Genomic DNA, 16,309 nt, shown 5'->3' with positions numbered 1-16,309 from the left:
AACTGAGGGTTTCACAGCTAAAGAATAGGCTCAAACACCCTGTATTTGACCAGCAAACATATAGCAAAACCAAATCTCATTGATGATTTGCCTGAGACCTGGCAGGGCTGGTTTTGCATCCTGTCAGCAGCCACTGGCTACGTATTTTCCCAAATAGTTTGCCTTCGGAATAAAATGTTCTTCAGAAAAAAGTCTTCTCAGAAGACATCTCCTGACAAGCATCATGGCCAGAGTTGTGGTATTTCTTAATGGGTAAAACCAGATATCCAAACAGTGATATTCCAAGTTTGGTTCCTTCCTCTGCCTGAAGCAACTTTAACCTGCACCTCAAAACATCTGGTTAGTTGTGCTAAATACTCACCAATTGTTTTTTCTAAGCTGATGGCCCCCCAGTCTCATTTGGGGTTAATTATTTGTTGTAGAAAAGCAAAGGTATAACTGTGGTGATGACTCTTATCTAGTGGACAAGTCATTCATTTGGGATGGGAGATATCTGGGTTCCAGTCACTGCTTTCTTCACTATTTAAGCATTTTAACATCAGTTATTTGCTGGCAGCTGGCTGCTGCATCCTGTAAAAAACACAGGTTAAAATTCCCTCAGGCTGAGGAAGAAATCATACCTATTTCTGCTGCATAAGTGAATATGTCTCAAATGCTTCAAACACTGAGGTGCTGCAGAAAAGCAGCACCTGGATGCACCAGGAACCACTTTGTGAGAAAAAAGGCACGGGTGTTTGGGATAGGGGCATAAATAACCAATGATGGCTGAGATTTTAGCTTCAGCATTTCCTGTTGCCTTATCCTTTTTCCTTGTAAGATTTGGGCTTTGTAGACAACATTTTTAAGTACCTAGGTCTCTACATAAATTATTGAGGGATAGTTAGATGTGGGTTCCACACAGACATCTACATTTAAGTAGCTCTCTGTCTTCTTTTAATGGTCAGATGAGCCAGACAAGTAAAGTCCACTCATGCTGGATATCTATTTAATGTAATTCTAGAAGGTCATGTTTCTCTCTAGTTTGTCTTTGAAACCTGGCTTGACTAAATCAGATATAAGCATTTGCACCGTCAATATTTATGTTTAGTAATTGTAATCCCAGGCTCTGTGCCCAAATCAGGATACTGAGCTCCACCAGGTGGAAAGCTGTCTGAAGATCTGATGCCCCCGTGACAGGCATTAAAATGTTTAACTCTGTCAAAGAACAAATGTCAAAGACTCACACAGGGCAAGCAGGACATTAAGAATACAGTTCTGAAACATTTTCCACCGATGTCACTGTCTCAGGCATTACCCCACACATTTGTCAACAAAGTGTGTACAATTTCTGGAATTATATTAACATGGGAAAAAGGTGCAGAATAATGAAAAGTGTCTCTCTTTCCTGCTGTTCTCTCATGATAGAGCGAAATCTAAGAATGGAGGACGCTGCTTGAGAGAAAAATTAGACAGACTGGGACTGAATTTGCCTGCAGGAAGAAGAAAAGCAGCAAATGTCACACTCTTGACTTCCTTGGTAGAAGGTAAGGCTTCTAATGTTGCAATACAGTATAATCATAATTTAAATGTTTCATTGTATCCAACTCTTTTCAGCCACTGTGTTAAATCCCATAATCTGTATTTTGTATACAGAGGAGAACTGACTTGCCTAAAGCCACAGACAGAATGAGTGACAAAATGGAAGTTCATTGTGAGATATCTTGGCCCCCAGCAAGTGTCTCGGTCCTGCAGTTTCCTCAGCATTGATCTGTGCTTTTTGTGCTGGGATCTGACTTACAAATCGATGATCCAAGTGTTTTTGTGAGAGAGATTAATGTCTTATACCAACTCTATAAGTAGGTTTGTTTATCCTCCTCTTTTTTTTTTTAACTTCTGAATTTCCTGGAGCTGATCCAAGAATGTGATGATTTTTTTTCCTCCCATAAGAAAGCACAATATTTAGACAAGCCTTTCCCCCCCCACACACAAATGAATGAAATCTGTTTTCAGATAAACTCTAGACAGGCCCAGGAGATACTTTCTTGGCCTTTATTTGTTGTTTAAATACCATTCACCAAATACTGCCAGGCTTTTCAAACCTCCAGCTGGGAGATGCAGGTTCAAACCCCTCAGGCAAAGGGAAGAAACTCTACCTGCACCTCTTCTATTCTGGGTGAATCCACTAAGTAACCAGTTTGTTGTCTGGCTGCAAATACCAGCTCTGGGAATTTCAGATCCCTCCTCCTTGATGTTGAGAGAACTCAACTCATCCTAAAGGTCAATGCCTTCTACAGTCATACCCTGAAAGATCCATACAGATCTGGGCAAGTAGGCTGAGGTCTCAGCACATATTACCACAGAATTAGAGAATTAATTAAAGGTTGAGGCTGGAAGGAACTTCTGGTCATCTCCTAGTCCAGTCCTCTTGCTCAAAGCAGGGTCAGTTAGAAGAGGCTGTTCAGGACCTTGTCTACTGAGTCTTTTTGTTATCTCAAAGGATGTTCAAGGCAGAAATAGTGTTGAATCCTCAACACTGGAGGTTTTTCAGTGTCTCTGACAAGGGACTGAGGTTTTCAGGGCCCACTGAGCACAAGGAACTACAATGGGGCTGCTTTGAAATACAGGTGCATCCATAACACACCTGCTTGCAATAAAGGGAAAGCCATAATGGATTTACAATCTTAGAAAAGGTACCAGGTTAGAGGACCAAGCGTTGTTCTGACCCTCACAGTTCTTCAGGCACCTCGAGTCAGGAAAGAATAAACACAGCTATGATTTTTATTAGTGAACAGAGCAATGGCTTTAAGCTGAAAGAGGGTAGATTTGGAAATTAGGAGGAAATTCTTTACTGCGAGTGTGGTGAGGCCCTGGCACAGTTTGCCTGGAGAAGCTGTGACTGCCCCACCCTAGGAACTGTTCAAGGCCAGATTGGATGGGGCTTGGAGCAACCTGGGAGAGTGGAAGAGGGTTGGAACTAGACGGTCTTTAGGGTCCCTTCCAACCCAAACCATTCTATGATTCTGTGGCCAGTTATTCATCAGAAGGGACTGAAGGTGAGGTAGCCCTCTTCCAACTGCTGACCTGGGATTGGTGGCAAAGTTCCTTTACTGTAAGTCAGGATTAAATTCCTGTTTCCCAGGAATGGAGCTGTGCTCCCCTCCCTGTCCTTTATTCAAAGCCAGTAGCAAACCTGTTATCGAGCCTGTGGTGTTGCTTTTGTTCTCGGGCTGCCTTTACTGTGAGTCCTAAAGATAAATACTGAGGTGGCTGAGCTCACTTTGACAGAGACCTTTTTGCCTGGATATGCTAATAATGAATTTTATCTACTGGAATTTTTGGGAATGGCACCACCAGGTGTGTTTATATTCCAACAGAAAACAAAACAAAGCTCATTTTCTGTTTGTGTAACCAATCCTGGGTCAAACTTGTCAGTGTTTATTGAATTCTTTTTTGTATAAGCTGTTCCCCCTTTGGATATGCAGATACTCCTTCCAAGGGTAACTGAATTATATCACGGTTTTTGCAAAGAAACCCATCCCTCAATGGTTCCTGCTGCTGGAAGAGGCAGAAATGGAAGGACAGAGGTTTATTCTGTGGTTTAGAGAACCCATTAAGAAAGCATCATTAGCTTTTTCTGTGTGATTTCAATACAGAAATTGAAATAATAATTGATTGGTCTTATTAAATCCTAGACTGTGTGAATATCTCATAAGGATGCAGGATTGTGTCACTCTTGATTATTTTAGATGGTTCTAAGTTTATTACTATTAAATGTCTTCACAGTCTTCAGTATATTAAGGCCTTTAATATCTATGAAAGGTGGGAGTGTGCTCAACCTCAAATATCTGTTTGATGTTAGAAAAGACAAAATTAGCTGTATGGTGAATAGGCATATTGACCAAAACCATCTCAAAATCTCTGGCATGACTAATGTTTCTTTTCCTCTAAAACAGACTAAAATAATTGATTTTTGGGGAATACTGCTAAGTGACTTTATGAAAATGAATTTGTGTCCTTTTGTTTTCTGCAAATGTATTTCTTTTGGAGTTCAGCATTGCTGCTGGATGTTTACTCTTATTCTTGTTTTGGTCAGGTTGTATCTTTAGTGTCTTTGGTAGGGACTTCTGGAGCCCAAAGTAGGAATTGTTTGACAGATCAGCTCTGCTCTTTTTGTCATCCACATAAATCAGTACAATGGGTGGGAAGATGGACAGGGAGAATGAAGTCAGTATTGCAGGACTCTCCTCAGCAGAGTGGGACAAATCCTTGTGCAACCTGTAGGCGAGGGATGCCCTCTAGTGCCTGGATTAGGTGCAGGGAAAGGTCATTTTTCTTACCAGCTCCAAAAGAAACATTCCTACATCTTGGCTAATGCAATCAAGGCTCCTTCACTAAATACTAGTATTGCCAAGGCTGAGCCTTACTGCTGGTTCAAAAGAGTCAAAAGCCACTCCAATGGCAGTAAGGAAGGATGTGAAAAGAGGAGAGATGTCTCCTTCTCTTTGGACACACCACTTCTAAGGCAGAGACATAGCATAAATGTGATTGCAGATGCAGGTAAAAGAAATGCATGAATGATTTTAAAGCCATCAGACAAAAAAATAATAATAAAAAATTTATAATAACTTACGAAAATATCTATAGTTTGTTTTCCTGTCAAACCTAATTAAGACACTAAATTTCCTAGACACAGAATAAATGGCATTCCTCATTTGGGGACCAAAACTCTGGAGAAAAATAGGTCAGTGGTTACTTTTTTCATCCTGCTCTCAACTGTCACGCTTCTCCCCCACCAGCCTTTGTCTAAATACCCTTCCACTTGTTCCTCCTCCCTTCTCACCCTACAAATAGAATAAACTTTCCTTCCACCTCCCGCCTGTCCCTCCTCCCCCTGAGTAACGTTTCTGCTGGGTAGAGCATCCGGAGGAGGCAAAGCCGAGGGGAGAGTGGGAGGTTCAGACGCCGAGTGTCCCCCTCCCGGGACACAGCTCCTGCCTTCACTCCGCATAGGAGCATCTCTCACTCTTGCAGGACCCAGGGGACCCTCACGCTGCTCCTTGCACCTGCCCACAGAAACATTTCAAGGTACTCGTCTGGTCTCTCCACTGAGGGTTTCCAGAGCTGTCTCTGCCAGTTCTGCTCCAGCAACTGTCCCTTTCCATCATGGAAAGCTCTCGGGTCAGTTGTCAAACTGCAGAGCAGAGGCAGCGCTGCCGGGAGCTGCAAAGCCGAGTGCTGGGTTTAAGGAGAGTCCACGATCCCCAACTGCTCTTTGTCTCTGCAGGGAGGAAGAGCTGGGGATGTTACACACAGGGGAATTTGATTTTTAGACTGGATTTTCAGATTGAAATGAGGCAACTAACTGTAAAAGTCAGGGATTTTAGAGGTTTCTACCTTTTAGTGTGACTCCTGCCCTGATGTCAATAACGAGGCAGAAGGCAGCAAATCTAAGGCAAAAGAGGTCAGTTCATCCACATTTCCAACATTTGCACATTCTCCTCTAAAATAAATGTTTGTCCAAATTATGATGTAGAAAAAGAAAGAATATATTCTATGGCAATTTGCTTTCCCCCACCAAGCAGATTTATACCCTACTATACAGTAATCCAAGGGACCTTTAGTCACAAAAAAATAAATATATCACAGTCCACTTCTAAATATCAAGTCATCACTGGGTCCTGGTTCAAAATTACATCTTTGCTCAACACAGAGGTATGATAAATCGTGTTCTGCAGAGTGTTTTCATGTCCAAATTTTTTATTTTTATTTTTATTTAGAATTTAAAGATGTAATTTAGGATGTCTACTCCTTATGGCATATAGAAGTGTATGCTTATATAAATAAATATACATAGCTCTAATGCGTAATTGTGGTATACATCAGCTTTCTATTTCCAGTAAAAATATTTTTAATTTCTATTTAAAATATTTTTAATTATTATTTCACCAAAAAAAGTGCTATATCTGTATATACATTTTTACCTGTATATATCCACAGTAGATTAGTGATTTCGTTTCTTCCTCTTCATGATTTTTTCTCTTCATATACCATTAGCATTCAATCACAATCCCTGCTGCAGACAAATTTCATACTTTTGAATAATTTTCTCAGATCATCAAAACAGTTTAGTATAATTTTCTCATCTCTACTAAATAATATAAACCATCTTTGTAAATATAAGTTTGAATGACAATTCACATTTTCTTTCCCCTTTTTTTAACAGTAAATGAAAACATACAAATTTACATCACTTTGTTGTTGATTGTGTTAAATAAATGCCTCCATTTCATCACATAAAGTTTTGGTCTCTAGAAGAAACTAAGACTTTTCCAATGGCTAAATATTTAAATTCTTTGCTGTCTACATTCCTTGTGTTGTTACTGGGTCTGACTGGGACCACGACAGAGCTGTCTGGAGAATTGTAATTCCACCTGCTGACAGGTCCAAAAGGGTTTGACTTTATCTTCCTTCCATGCTGGAAGAAAGAGAAACCTATCAAGTATTTTAATGGAATTTGGTTGAAAACAAAAACCTGGTGCTCTTCTACAATTGATTTACTCTTCAAGTCTTTATTTGAATAAGAGTAAAAGCAGAGCAGATATAGAAATTTTGAAGCACCTCTACAGGAATTTCATAGCTACGGCTTAAATATGTACTCTTTCTCATCTGTGAAAAAGTCTGGGACAGACGTTTTAAACACAAAGGTGGCAGTCAGCTCTATGTCTGTTCATTCTGATTCACTTTTAACATATCACTGAAATCCATTTTGTTTTCACTGAAAATTACTTTTCTGGAAGCTGTAAACTAAGCGGAAACCATTTCTGCTTTCAACTCAGTGAGAGTGGTTGCTTGTTAACTGATTCTTTTTAGGCATGCTGGAAATCATGTTTTAAAAAATCCAAATGAAGCAGATGATTTTGATTATAATCTTCATTTTTTGCTGTAGAGTTGGTTACAGCTGCAAAGGTTGTTGTTGGTTGATATCAGCAAACAGGTTGCCTGGAAGTGGTGCAGGTATTTTGCTACTACCTGAATTCAGCTGGGTCAGACAAACACACAGCAAAGTGTTGGTTTATGGAATCAAAACATGTTTTTCTCTTAAAAACTCCAGTGGTAGAAGGGGAGACAACAAAATCTGAAAAGAGGGAAAATGGAGTTGGAATAAAGGTCAGTGAATGTGGTTCCTTATTTTTGTTGCTGTCCCTGGCACAGGACCACTGTTTCCATGGAAGTTCTCATCTTCCTTATCTTGGCCAGGTCTGTGCAGAGCACACCCAGCCTTGCTGGGGATGGGATTTGCCTCACCATCTCCATTGCAGTTCTATCTGTCCTTTCATGTCAGATTGTAGCAAACAGGGAGAAATCAGCACTGGGGAATTAATGATTAAATTAAATTAATAATTAAACACTTGATTAGGTTGCTCAGAAAAGCTGTGGAATCTCCATAGTTGGAAATATTCCAGATTAGGCTTGAAAACGAATAACCTAATCTAAGCCATGCTTCCAGTAGAAGGTGATCTCCTGAGTTCCCTTCTAATCTAGATTTTTCCATAATTCCTCTGATTTCCTTTTGCCTTCTATTCTAATATAGGACTATACATGCTTCAAATGCTAGTTTGTCTCCATTGATTTGGAAGTATTAGGTCAGACATCAATACTTACAGTTAATCAGATGAATTTCACATGTTCTCAAAGGGAGGAGTTACAGATCCTTCATCCCTCCGAACTGCTCACCTGGAGCATCAACATGATCTTCAAAGAGCCAGGGTCCAATGTCACTTCTCCTGATGGCAATCGAACACACAACTCTGAAAGAAATAAAAATAGGATAAACCCTCACAACACCTGAACTCCAGATCTGTTCTGGAGCAGATCTCCGCTTGTCACTCATGCAGATGTGCTTCAGCATATGCTTCTGGTAGCTGACCTATTTCTTCTTATTCAGTGAGATGAGAGCAAGTGTCATCTGGAAGTGCCTATTTCCCACCAGGGAAAGACTAATTTGGGCACAGATGTTCACAATCCAGGCAGCTGCTTTTGATCAGATAAATCCCACGCCAGGATTGTCAGACTCCCAGTGTGCAGGTCAGTGTTCAGTAAACCCTAAAATAAAGTTCTGGTTTCTCTAAGGTAGTAAAGAGAGTCAGGTTCTTCCAGAGGCATTTGGCAGCCAGTATGGAGCTGGGTTATGGTGTCCCCGTCTCTGTAGTGAGCTAGAGAGATGCTCAGTGTCACAGATTTCTCACAGAGCCTAATGGAGCCAGTTACTTCTTTTCCCTTGATTTAACCATCTATAAAATAGCAACTGTCTTCTTCATTGTCCTCCCTGTTTGTTTTGCCTGGTCTATTTTGTTTGCAATCTTTTTGGAAACAGGTTCATTTCTTGTGTTCTACTCTGGGGTCTACTGATCTTTAGTGTGGGGCCCTAGTATTGTCCTGTTGTCTCAACCCCTAAGCAAATATATGTATGTTATCCCTATGGCTCTCTCCTGGTGCAGAGGGCCAGAGTTCCATTAGACACTGGGAAGTGATGCACCAAAGGCTGACTCAGCTCTTCAGAGTTATTTATTCCTACCTCCCACTCCTTTCCATACCTTAAATATCAGTGATGAACTGGGCTTACAAAACTGGAGCAGTTGCCCACTACTCACTGGTGGGAAGGGAAGGAGCTAAACGTAAGTGTCTTGGCTAGTATTTTCTCATGAAAGTATTATCCTTCCTTCTCATGAGAGGAATATCCTTCCTATCTTCTGGCTGGCACCATCTGATGACTAAGCACGAACAGGCCAAATGGGCTGGAATGTGTAACTGAGTTGAGAATGGCTGTCTACAGAAGTGATTTGCTATTGTTGGTTTGTTTGTTTAAAGAGTGAAGTAAATCTGTGACAATAATAATAGTAATAATAATAATAACAACCCTAAAAACTGACTGACCCCTTTTGTTTGGCCACAGGGGAAGCACTACATTTGGCCAGAGATTTCGGCTACACCTGTGAAACAGAGTTCCCTGCCAAGGCAGTGGGAGAGCACATTGCCAGGCAGCACATGGAACAGAAAGAGCAGACAGCGAGGAAAAAGATGATCCTAGCGACAAAGTAAGGAGGGGGAACGAGAAAAGAAATCTGTCTGTCACTTCTCCATGTTGGATCTGGGGGCTGGAGGAGGGAGGGGTGGGAGTATGGAGCTGGGAGTGTGGTGACTGCTATCACAACAGTGCTCAGTGACGGAGTGAGAGCAACCCTCGCCAGAGATACTGAAAGAGGGACCTTATTTACTACAGGGAGGCTTTGGTGGCTGTGCTCTCTTTGCCTGTGGTTAAGGGGGCACGTAAAACTTCTCAGATGCTTTGGTTTAGATGAGAGGAGGGGATATTACATGGCAAGATCTGTAGGAAGTCTGACAGACTTTGTCTCCTGTTTGCATGTCAGCACGAGATCTAAGCTCCTACCGAAGTACTGGTTACCATCAGATAATTATCATTAGTCTGCTGAGGGAGTGTTGGTTTTTAGAGGGATAGATCCTCTCTGGATGGAAATTGCAAGAGCTCCCCTGAAGTCAAAGGCACTGGAACAATGTACAACAGCAGGGGAGCTTTGCTAAAGACATTAAAGACACAAAGAGACACCAGACATCACTCTAAACAAGCCACTCGCCTCCCTGGAGCAGTAACAACATGTTAGGATAACATTTCATCTAGGTTAATTAGCCTTGATGAGGGAGGAATTAGCCTTCATGAGCCATGGGAAACAGGGATAAATAGCCTGCATGGAACAGTGTAGACCTACCCTAGGTGTGTGGTATGACCACATGGGGTAACCTTGAACACATTCACACCCTCCCTGTGTTTGCTGCAGTGTTACATGTGAGGCTGAAGTAGAGCTGAGGCCACAAATCCAAGCCCTCAAATCATCACCTCAGTGCTGGAAATGTCTGGAAATCATCCAGACTGTGATACATCCAGCAGAGAGGAATCACCCTGCAGTAGGGAAGAGGGCTGACCAGCAACAAGATTGTCCTCTGTATCCCAATGTCCTTCTGTTTTGCCAAGACTCCTGGCCTTGATGTATCCCTTTGTACCCAGAGCTCTTTGCCCGGATGATGATCCAGACACAAGATGCACAAAAACATCCTGGGCTTGTGAATCCGTGTGATCCTTCCCTGGGGTGATAAAAGGATCCCCATGTGATTCAGGGGGCATTTTCTGGTAGTGAAGGCTGTGAGACACCTTATGTATCATGTTCCTAATTTGTTTGTACACTAAAAGGAATAATATAAGTGGAATATGATCTCATTCTGACCTCCATCCACATTTGTTATAAGGGCTCAAGGGGTTTCAGAGGCGTGAGAATAAACCAGCTGGCAAGAAGCAGGAAGTTGTGTCTCCCCATTTCTGTGTAGCCCACTAAAAACCTGCCCCCTAAGTGTGTAAGAGCTGATTGTACTGCTGGGCAGCACAGCCTAAACAAGACTGAAGACTGCAAGTTGCCCCAGCTGAAGGATTTGACCCATCTATGAAACACCACTCAACCATAATGATGCAAATCTTCCCCATTTTTTCCTTGCTCTAGTGAGAGATCACATTGCCGTGAGTTGCAATAATCAGTGGCTCACTGTTATGTCCTGTCCCCAAAGGCTGTCAGGTTGAGGGGCATCCAAGAGTCTCACTACCCTTTCTCACCACTCCAATACCTGCTTTCTCACCCTCTTTACTGCTGAAATGGAGAGTCATGGGCCCTCATTACCCCTCACCACCATGAACTTTGGGCTTGTAGGCCGTTATCCTGCGCTTGTAAGGAACAAAATTACTTTTCCCCCCTCCTTTCAGTTAAAAGCACCAGCAAATTGAGCAGAGAGATCTGTCGATAATACGAAGGCCACATCCTACCGCAGTCGGTCTCTAGTAACAGGGACAGGCGGGTCAATGTGTGTGCTACTACTGCCCTCTCCTGCCTGCAAGGAGAACAGTGATTCCCAGCCCGGTCTTGTCCAGGTGTTACAGGAGAAACAGGTCCATGACATCATGGCATTTTCCAGCCATGCTTCCACATATCTGATACAAGGTACTCCAGACAATCATCAGGAGTTTAAATTGCTCACTAGCCATACCTAAGCTTTAGTTTTGCAGTTTCATTAATTCCACAACTTCCCTGACTCACAACCTTGTGAGTTATAACACCAAAAATAGTGGTGGATTGTTATGCTGCCACCAAAACCAACACAGAAATCCCAGGGTGGTAAAATCTCTCAGGGCAAGCTTTGCCTATGGAAAGAACTGAAGTGCCACTGCCTGTGTGTGTTGCTGTTGTCCACTGTATCACGGAGCCAGAAGCCCATAGAAGTGCCTTTGGTGAGATCTTTCCCATGTGGGGTATTGAGGAAAAATAAAGTTATTTCCACAGTTCCTAGAATATAGGTGAAATTCCTTTCTGGATTTAAACATCCAGCTTCAGTGGCTCGATTCAGTTGCCCAAACACAAGCACCCAATTGCCATTTGAGTTGAACTGGGTTATCCAGCTTGGTTACCCACTGCTGCTCCAGGAGCACACAGGTCTCTTTTTGTTACTGTGTTGTATTGCCAGTTATTATGGATGTCTTGGGTTTTTGTGTGTGTACCTAAACAGAGCCCTTAATGTCTACAATGATGAAGTCTCTGGTGCCCAGTAGGAGCTCTCAGGCCTCCTTGTCATCAAGGGCATCTACACCTTGTACTCAAGCAATCCGCCCACCCTGAATGGAAGTAGTTCAGCTGCCATGCTCAGAATGGTGGCCCAGGGGCTAGTGAAGGCTAAAGGTTGCTGCTTCAGGTGCCAACAGCCCTCTTTAACACATGGAGGCCACTGAGCTTAAGACAATACTTTCTTCACAGCACAGTCCTCCACATGAGGCAGAGGCAGGGATACACACACATTTACACAGACCAAAACAGAATACTGTGAATAATGATTTTATTGTGGAGTTGATTACAACCAACACAGAATAGTTGATATCTGACTCACGACACTCCTATGATATCTGGTCCTTGGGTGCCTGGAAACTCTGCCAGGAATAAATCAGACTCAAGAGTTCACATTTGCCCCACTCTTGTACTCAACACAAGGCATTTTCTTTGGTCACTGATAGGGATCATGGACTGGATGGGCTCTTGTTCTGACCCAGTACAGAATTTTTTATCTTTTGCTGGCCTTACTGGATCATCTGACCATGTATCACAAATCATTAGATGTCTCCCCTGCAGGAGTGGCCAGGACTTATTGTAATTAATCTGTTCCCCCTAGGGCAGCACAATCATCTTTCTTTGCTTTTTCAAAGTCACAGTCCAGCTCAGCAAATAACTGTCAGCCCCTCTCCCTGTCACTACCCCAGGTGATGTTTTATTGGTAGTGGAGGCTCTGAGACACCACTTTGCCTAGAAATCCCCTTGAAAAAAAAAAAGTAGGTTACTGCCTTTTACAGGTTTTCATGTATAATAAAAAAGTTTTTTCTTTTCTTTCTATCTGCCAACATTCAGTAAAGACTTTTGACACATGAAGATAGAAGGGAACTTAATTGCACACTTGGTTCTGACACTTTTCTTTGTCAAAATAAAAGAACTTTTAAGATGAACTTTCTCAACAGGTAGAAAGTAAAGGTTGGAGGAAGGAGAGAAGAGCAGTGCTGACAGGGCCGACTGGGGATAGTAGATTGTTTAGAAGCCAAAATGACTGACTGTTTTCAGTTGTTGAAAGGAACTGTTTTTCCTCTAAGGACCTGATTCATTAAAACTGTATGCTGCATTTACATACATTTCTGCTGAATACCTCTCTTTGTCTGAAAGGCTAAGATGATGCTGTCTTTTCAAGCAGTCAATGTCTGGGTCCATACAGATGACAAGCATTTGCAGAAATCAGGCTTGGATGGGGTCCAGCAGCACAGCAGGAAATAGGTTTCTGCATCTCCTCTCCTCTTAGTCAAGAGAGAGCTGTAGGATTCAAGGTCTGTATCCCCAACTTGTACAACAGTGATATAGTGAAGGGTAAAACAAGTTTAGTATAATTTTCTTGCTGGTAACTCAGCAATGAAGGACCTTCTAAAGACCAAGAAGCTGAGTTTACTGACTTCTTCTTCCATTATACCCCTGTCCCAAAAGACAAGACTTACAATGAAGAAACCAAACTTTATCTAGGACCAGATGTGCAATGAGTCTTCTAACAGAAATCACAGACCACAATGGTGCTCTTCAGTATTAGAAACTGGCCCCAGGCACAAGGATTCCATCTATGCTAACAAAGTAAACCACACACACACAGACTTATCAGATTTCAATTGTCCATGTAATTAAAATGTTAGAATGGCTCATTGAATTCTCCCAAACATCTTCTGGGCATGTTCTAGACCCCACAACAGGGTCTATTCTCAGGAAGCCACAGGGTTTAGGAGACTAGAGGAGCACAACTACGCTGACGTTATCAGATGATGACAAATTGCTTGCAGGAATGAGGATGACCCCTGGCACTCTGTACTTCACTGGGTGGCACTGTTAACTAGGTTAAATGTAGTCACTGTGACCAGTATTAGGTCAATCCAAGCAGTATCAGGCAACCTAACTGAGTGTCCTGATCATCTGGAGGTGATCATGCCCTCCTGCCCCCCTATCAATGCCTATATTTCCAATACAGGCAATGGAGAACTAATTTGGAGAGGTCACTTTTCCTTTTTTAATTAACTGTATCATAAACCAAGTGAAAGTTAATGATGTCTAGTCATCTATGGTCGAGATAATATTCTGCTGAGCATAAATGGAGCTGATTTCATTTCTTTTTTTAAGAGTATATTGGTAGAATATTCCTAAGCTAATTTGCAAACTGACCCAATGCAACAACATCACAGGAATGAAAAGGCCTTATTCTCAGGTCTTTCCTAGTGTTAGGTCCTATATTGAGGAATCCCAGGAGATAAATTTAACCCTCAGGTGCTGAGGCATCCTGAGAAGCCTGAGGGAAGGCTTGAGAGGGAGAGGGAAGACAATAAGACCATCCATCCTTTACAGAGAAGCTGGGCTTCAATGCTGGTGGGAGACTAGACAAGACAGAGCTTGAATTCCCACTACAAGAGGTCTTTCCTTCAGAACTCCTACTGCTCAATTTACCTTAAGGGTTGGGGGTCAAGAATGCAAATCCAAAATATCCAGGACTTCGACTTGCAGATGAACTGGTGCACACAAGCAAATGTACAAGTGTTGGTGCATTTACACAAAGTAAATAATAAAGCAATTCACACATTTCAGGCATTTTCTAATGCTAGTCCAATATTTTCTTAAACTATAAGCCTTGCTCCAAATGTAGGTGAGCTAAGCCAGGCTTAACACTTCCAAACTGGGGCTAGTTCAGGAGAAAAATCACATTTTAAAATGTCAGAGTTAATATGTTTCCAGAGGGGAACTATTCCTGTTCAAGAGATTCTGTATGTTGTTTGCTCTGAGCATTTGGGGCAGGGAAGCAAGAGATGGATTTGCTTGCCCTTAGTTTCTATAACAGTACTTCTGCCAAGGAATTCTGTTATGAATGAGATCACTCAGGATAAGGTGACAATGTTATGGGAATCAGCTCTAAGGAAAGGATTACACCTGTCTTATTTAAGGATTTCTATTTTTCCATATAGACAAATATGTAAAGAATTCCAAGACCTTCTAAGTCAAGACAGATCACCCCTCGGATCCTCCAGACCGACTCCAATATTAGACCTTGACATCCAGAGACATTTAACACATTTCAGGTATGATTTTGAAAGAGGACCTAAATTAACTAAAATCTATAATTTTGATAAAGACTGCATGTGATGTTTTGATAGCATTTGTTCCCTTACCTAGAAGACATCCAAATAAACAATTAACATCCATAATCCCTGTTATCTGTACCTATAAAAAGTGCAGGTTTGCCCAGCAATGTAGTTCAAGCTCACTGCACTCAACCTGCTTCTAGGACCACAGTCTGAGTAGAGTAATTTTCTACATCTACTGGCCAAATACCCTCATCTGGCCAGAAAGTTGTCTTGCTCTGGGTGTGACCCAAGTCACAGGTCACAAGTGGATGGTCCAGAAGTGTAGAAACTCAAGTTCAGAGCCAATATAAATTAATCAAAGTAGAAATAAAAGGAGGGACAGGCTGCATCCTCCACAATTACCTAAATAGTTCCAGAACCTCTTCTATGCCACTGAGACCATTTGACATCATCTTACCATGACCATACTATTAACCCTTTGGCTTCTGAATCAGACTGGTCTCAAAGTATATTACTGACTAAAATAGTTTTACTGCAATAATTCGCTAATTTACTAAGCAACACCACGGAAAAGTCTGGGAGAGTGAAAGCTGGCTCAAACTAAAAAGCCAGAGATTGCTACTATATTTAGCCTCAGCTCCCGGGCCTGTGCCCTAGAAATATTTAATGTACTGGTTTAAACAGCCTAAGAAGCTGTTATGAAGACAAAGACCCATGGTACGTGCACATCAACTCCAAATTTCATCAGAATTTTATCCAAGTTATGGATAAAAGTGTGTAGATGTTTTGGGATCAGAAAGATTTATTAGCCCAGGAGTTGCAGTGCAATTTCCTGTTTTTTGCTTTAGGCAATGTGTTAGATACAGTGAAGAGTGAGGTGGGAACTTCCAGAGGGCCACTTTGAAATAGGGGTCATCTAAGATATTTATCAAAGATAAGTTTGATGAAACATCCTAGAGGTGCTCCCATCTTTGCTCAGACCACAGAGGGGAATACACAACTAGATGAGGCTACAGAATTTTGGGTTTTTTCATTAATTAACTGATATATGAAAAAATCATCATGTAAAGGATTGTTCCAGAGGGTTGTTTACAGAATATAACACCAAGCAGATTTTATAGTCCTATATAGTCCTATAAAGACTGTTGTATATTCTCTGGCACAGCCAGCTGAGCCACTCTTTTTCATTGGCTGGACAGACAACTTCTGTGTCCCAATATCCCAACATCTGCTAGTTATTAAGATTCTGATAGAGCATGAGGCACCCAGCAGCCAGATACTAATGTTTAAACTAATGTTTAGTCCCTCAGACTTTTAATCAAATCCAAAATACCCACCATCCCAGTTCTTCCGTCTATCTGTTGGGGTGTGGGGAGAGGCAAAGGTAATTCCTGGTCCACAAATGCACACATTCCTGTTTGTTCTTACATATCTGTGCATCCTATGCATATAAAAACATACCCAGACTACCCCACTCCTATTCTCATGCACATGCACACACATACCACTTGGATGTATGTATACTTACTTTCCTTCATGTATACACACTCCAAAACACCTGACTACACTTGC

At 41.8% G+C, this 16,309-nt stretch overlaps 1 protein-coding gene across 4 annotated transcripts in view; it reads left to right on the top strand.

The window, feature by feature from the left end:
- TFAP2D (transcription factor AP-2 delta) overlaps positions 1 to 16,309 on the top strand; it is a 46,901-nt gene that overhangs the window by 17,880 nt on the left and 12,712 nt on the right. For all 4 annotated transcript variants that reach the window (XM_027672690.1, XM_027672692.1, XM_027672691.1 and 1 more), the window contains 3 exons: positions 1,405 to 1,523; positions 8,933 to 9,074; positions 14,618 to 14,731. In XM_027672690.1, coding sequence (XP_027528491.1) covers positions 1,405 to 1,523; positions 8,933 to 9,074; positions 14,618 to 14,731 — 375 coding nt within the window. The remainder of the gene's footprint in view (positions 1 to 1,404; positions 1,524 to 8,932; positions 9,075 to 14,617; positions 14,732 to 16,309) is intronic.

Source organism: Neopelma chrysocephalum, unplaced genomic scaffold, assembly GCF_003984885.1.
Source record: "Neopelma chrysocephalum unplaced genomic scaffold, ASM398488v2 Primary Assembly neopelma1_97517, whole genome shotgun sequence".
In the NCBI taxonomy this organism is placed as follows: domain Eukaryota; kingdom Metazoa; phylum Chordata; class Aves; order Passeriformes; family Pipridae; genus Neopelma; species Neopelma chrysocephalum.
Note: the sequence above shows the minus strand (reverse complement) of the source record. Positions and strands in the feature narration are given on the sequence as shown.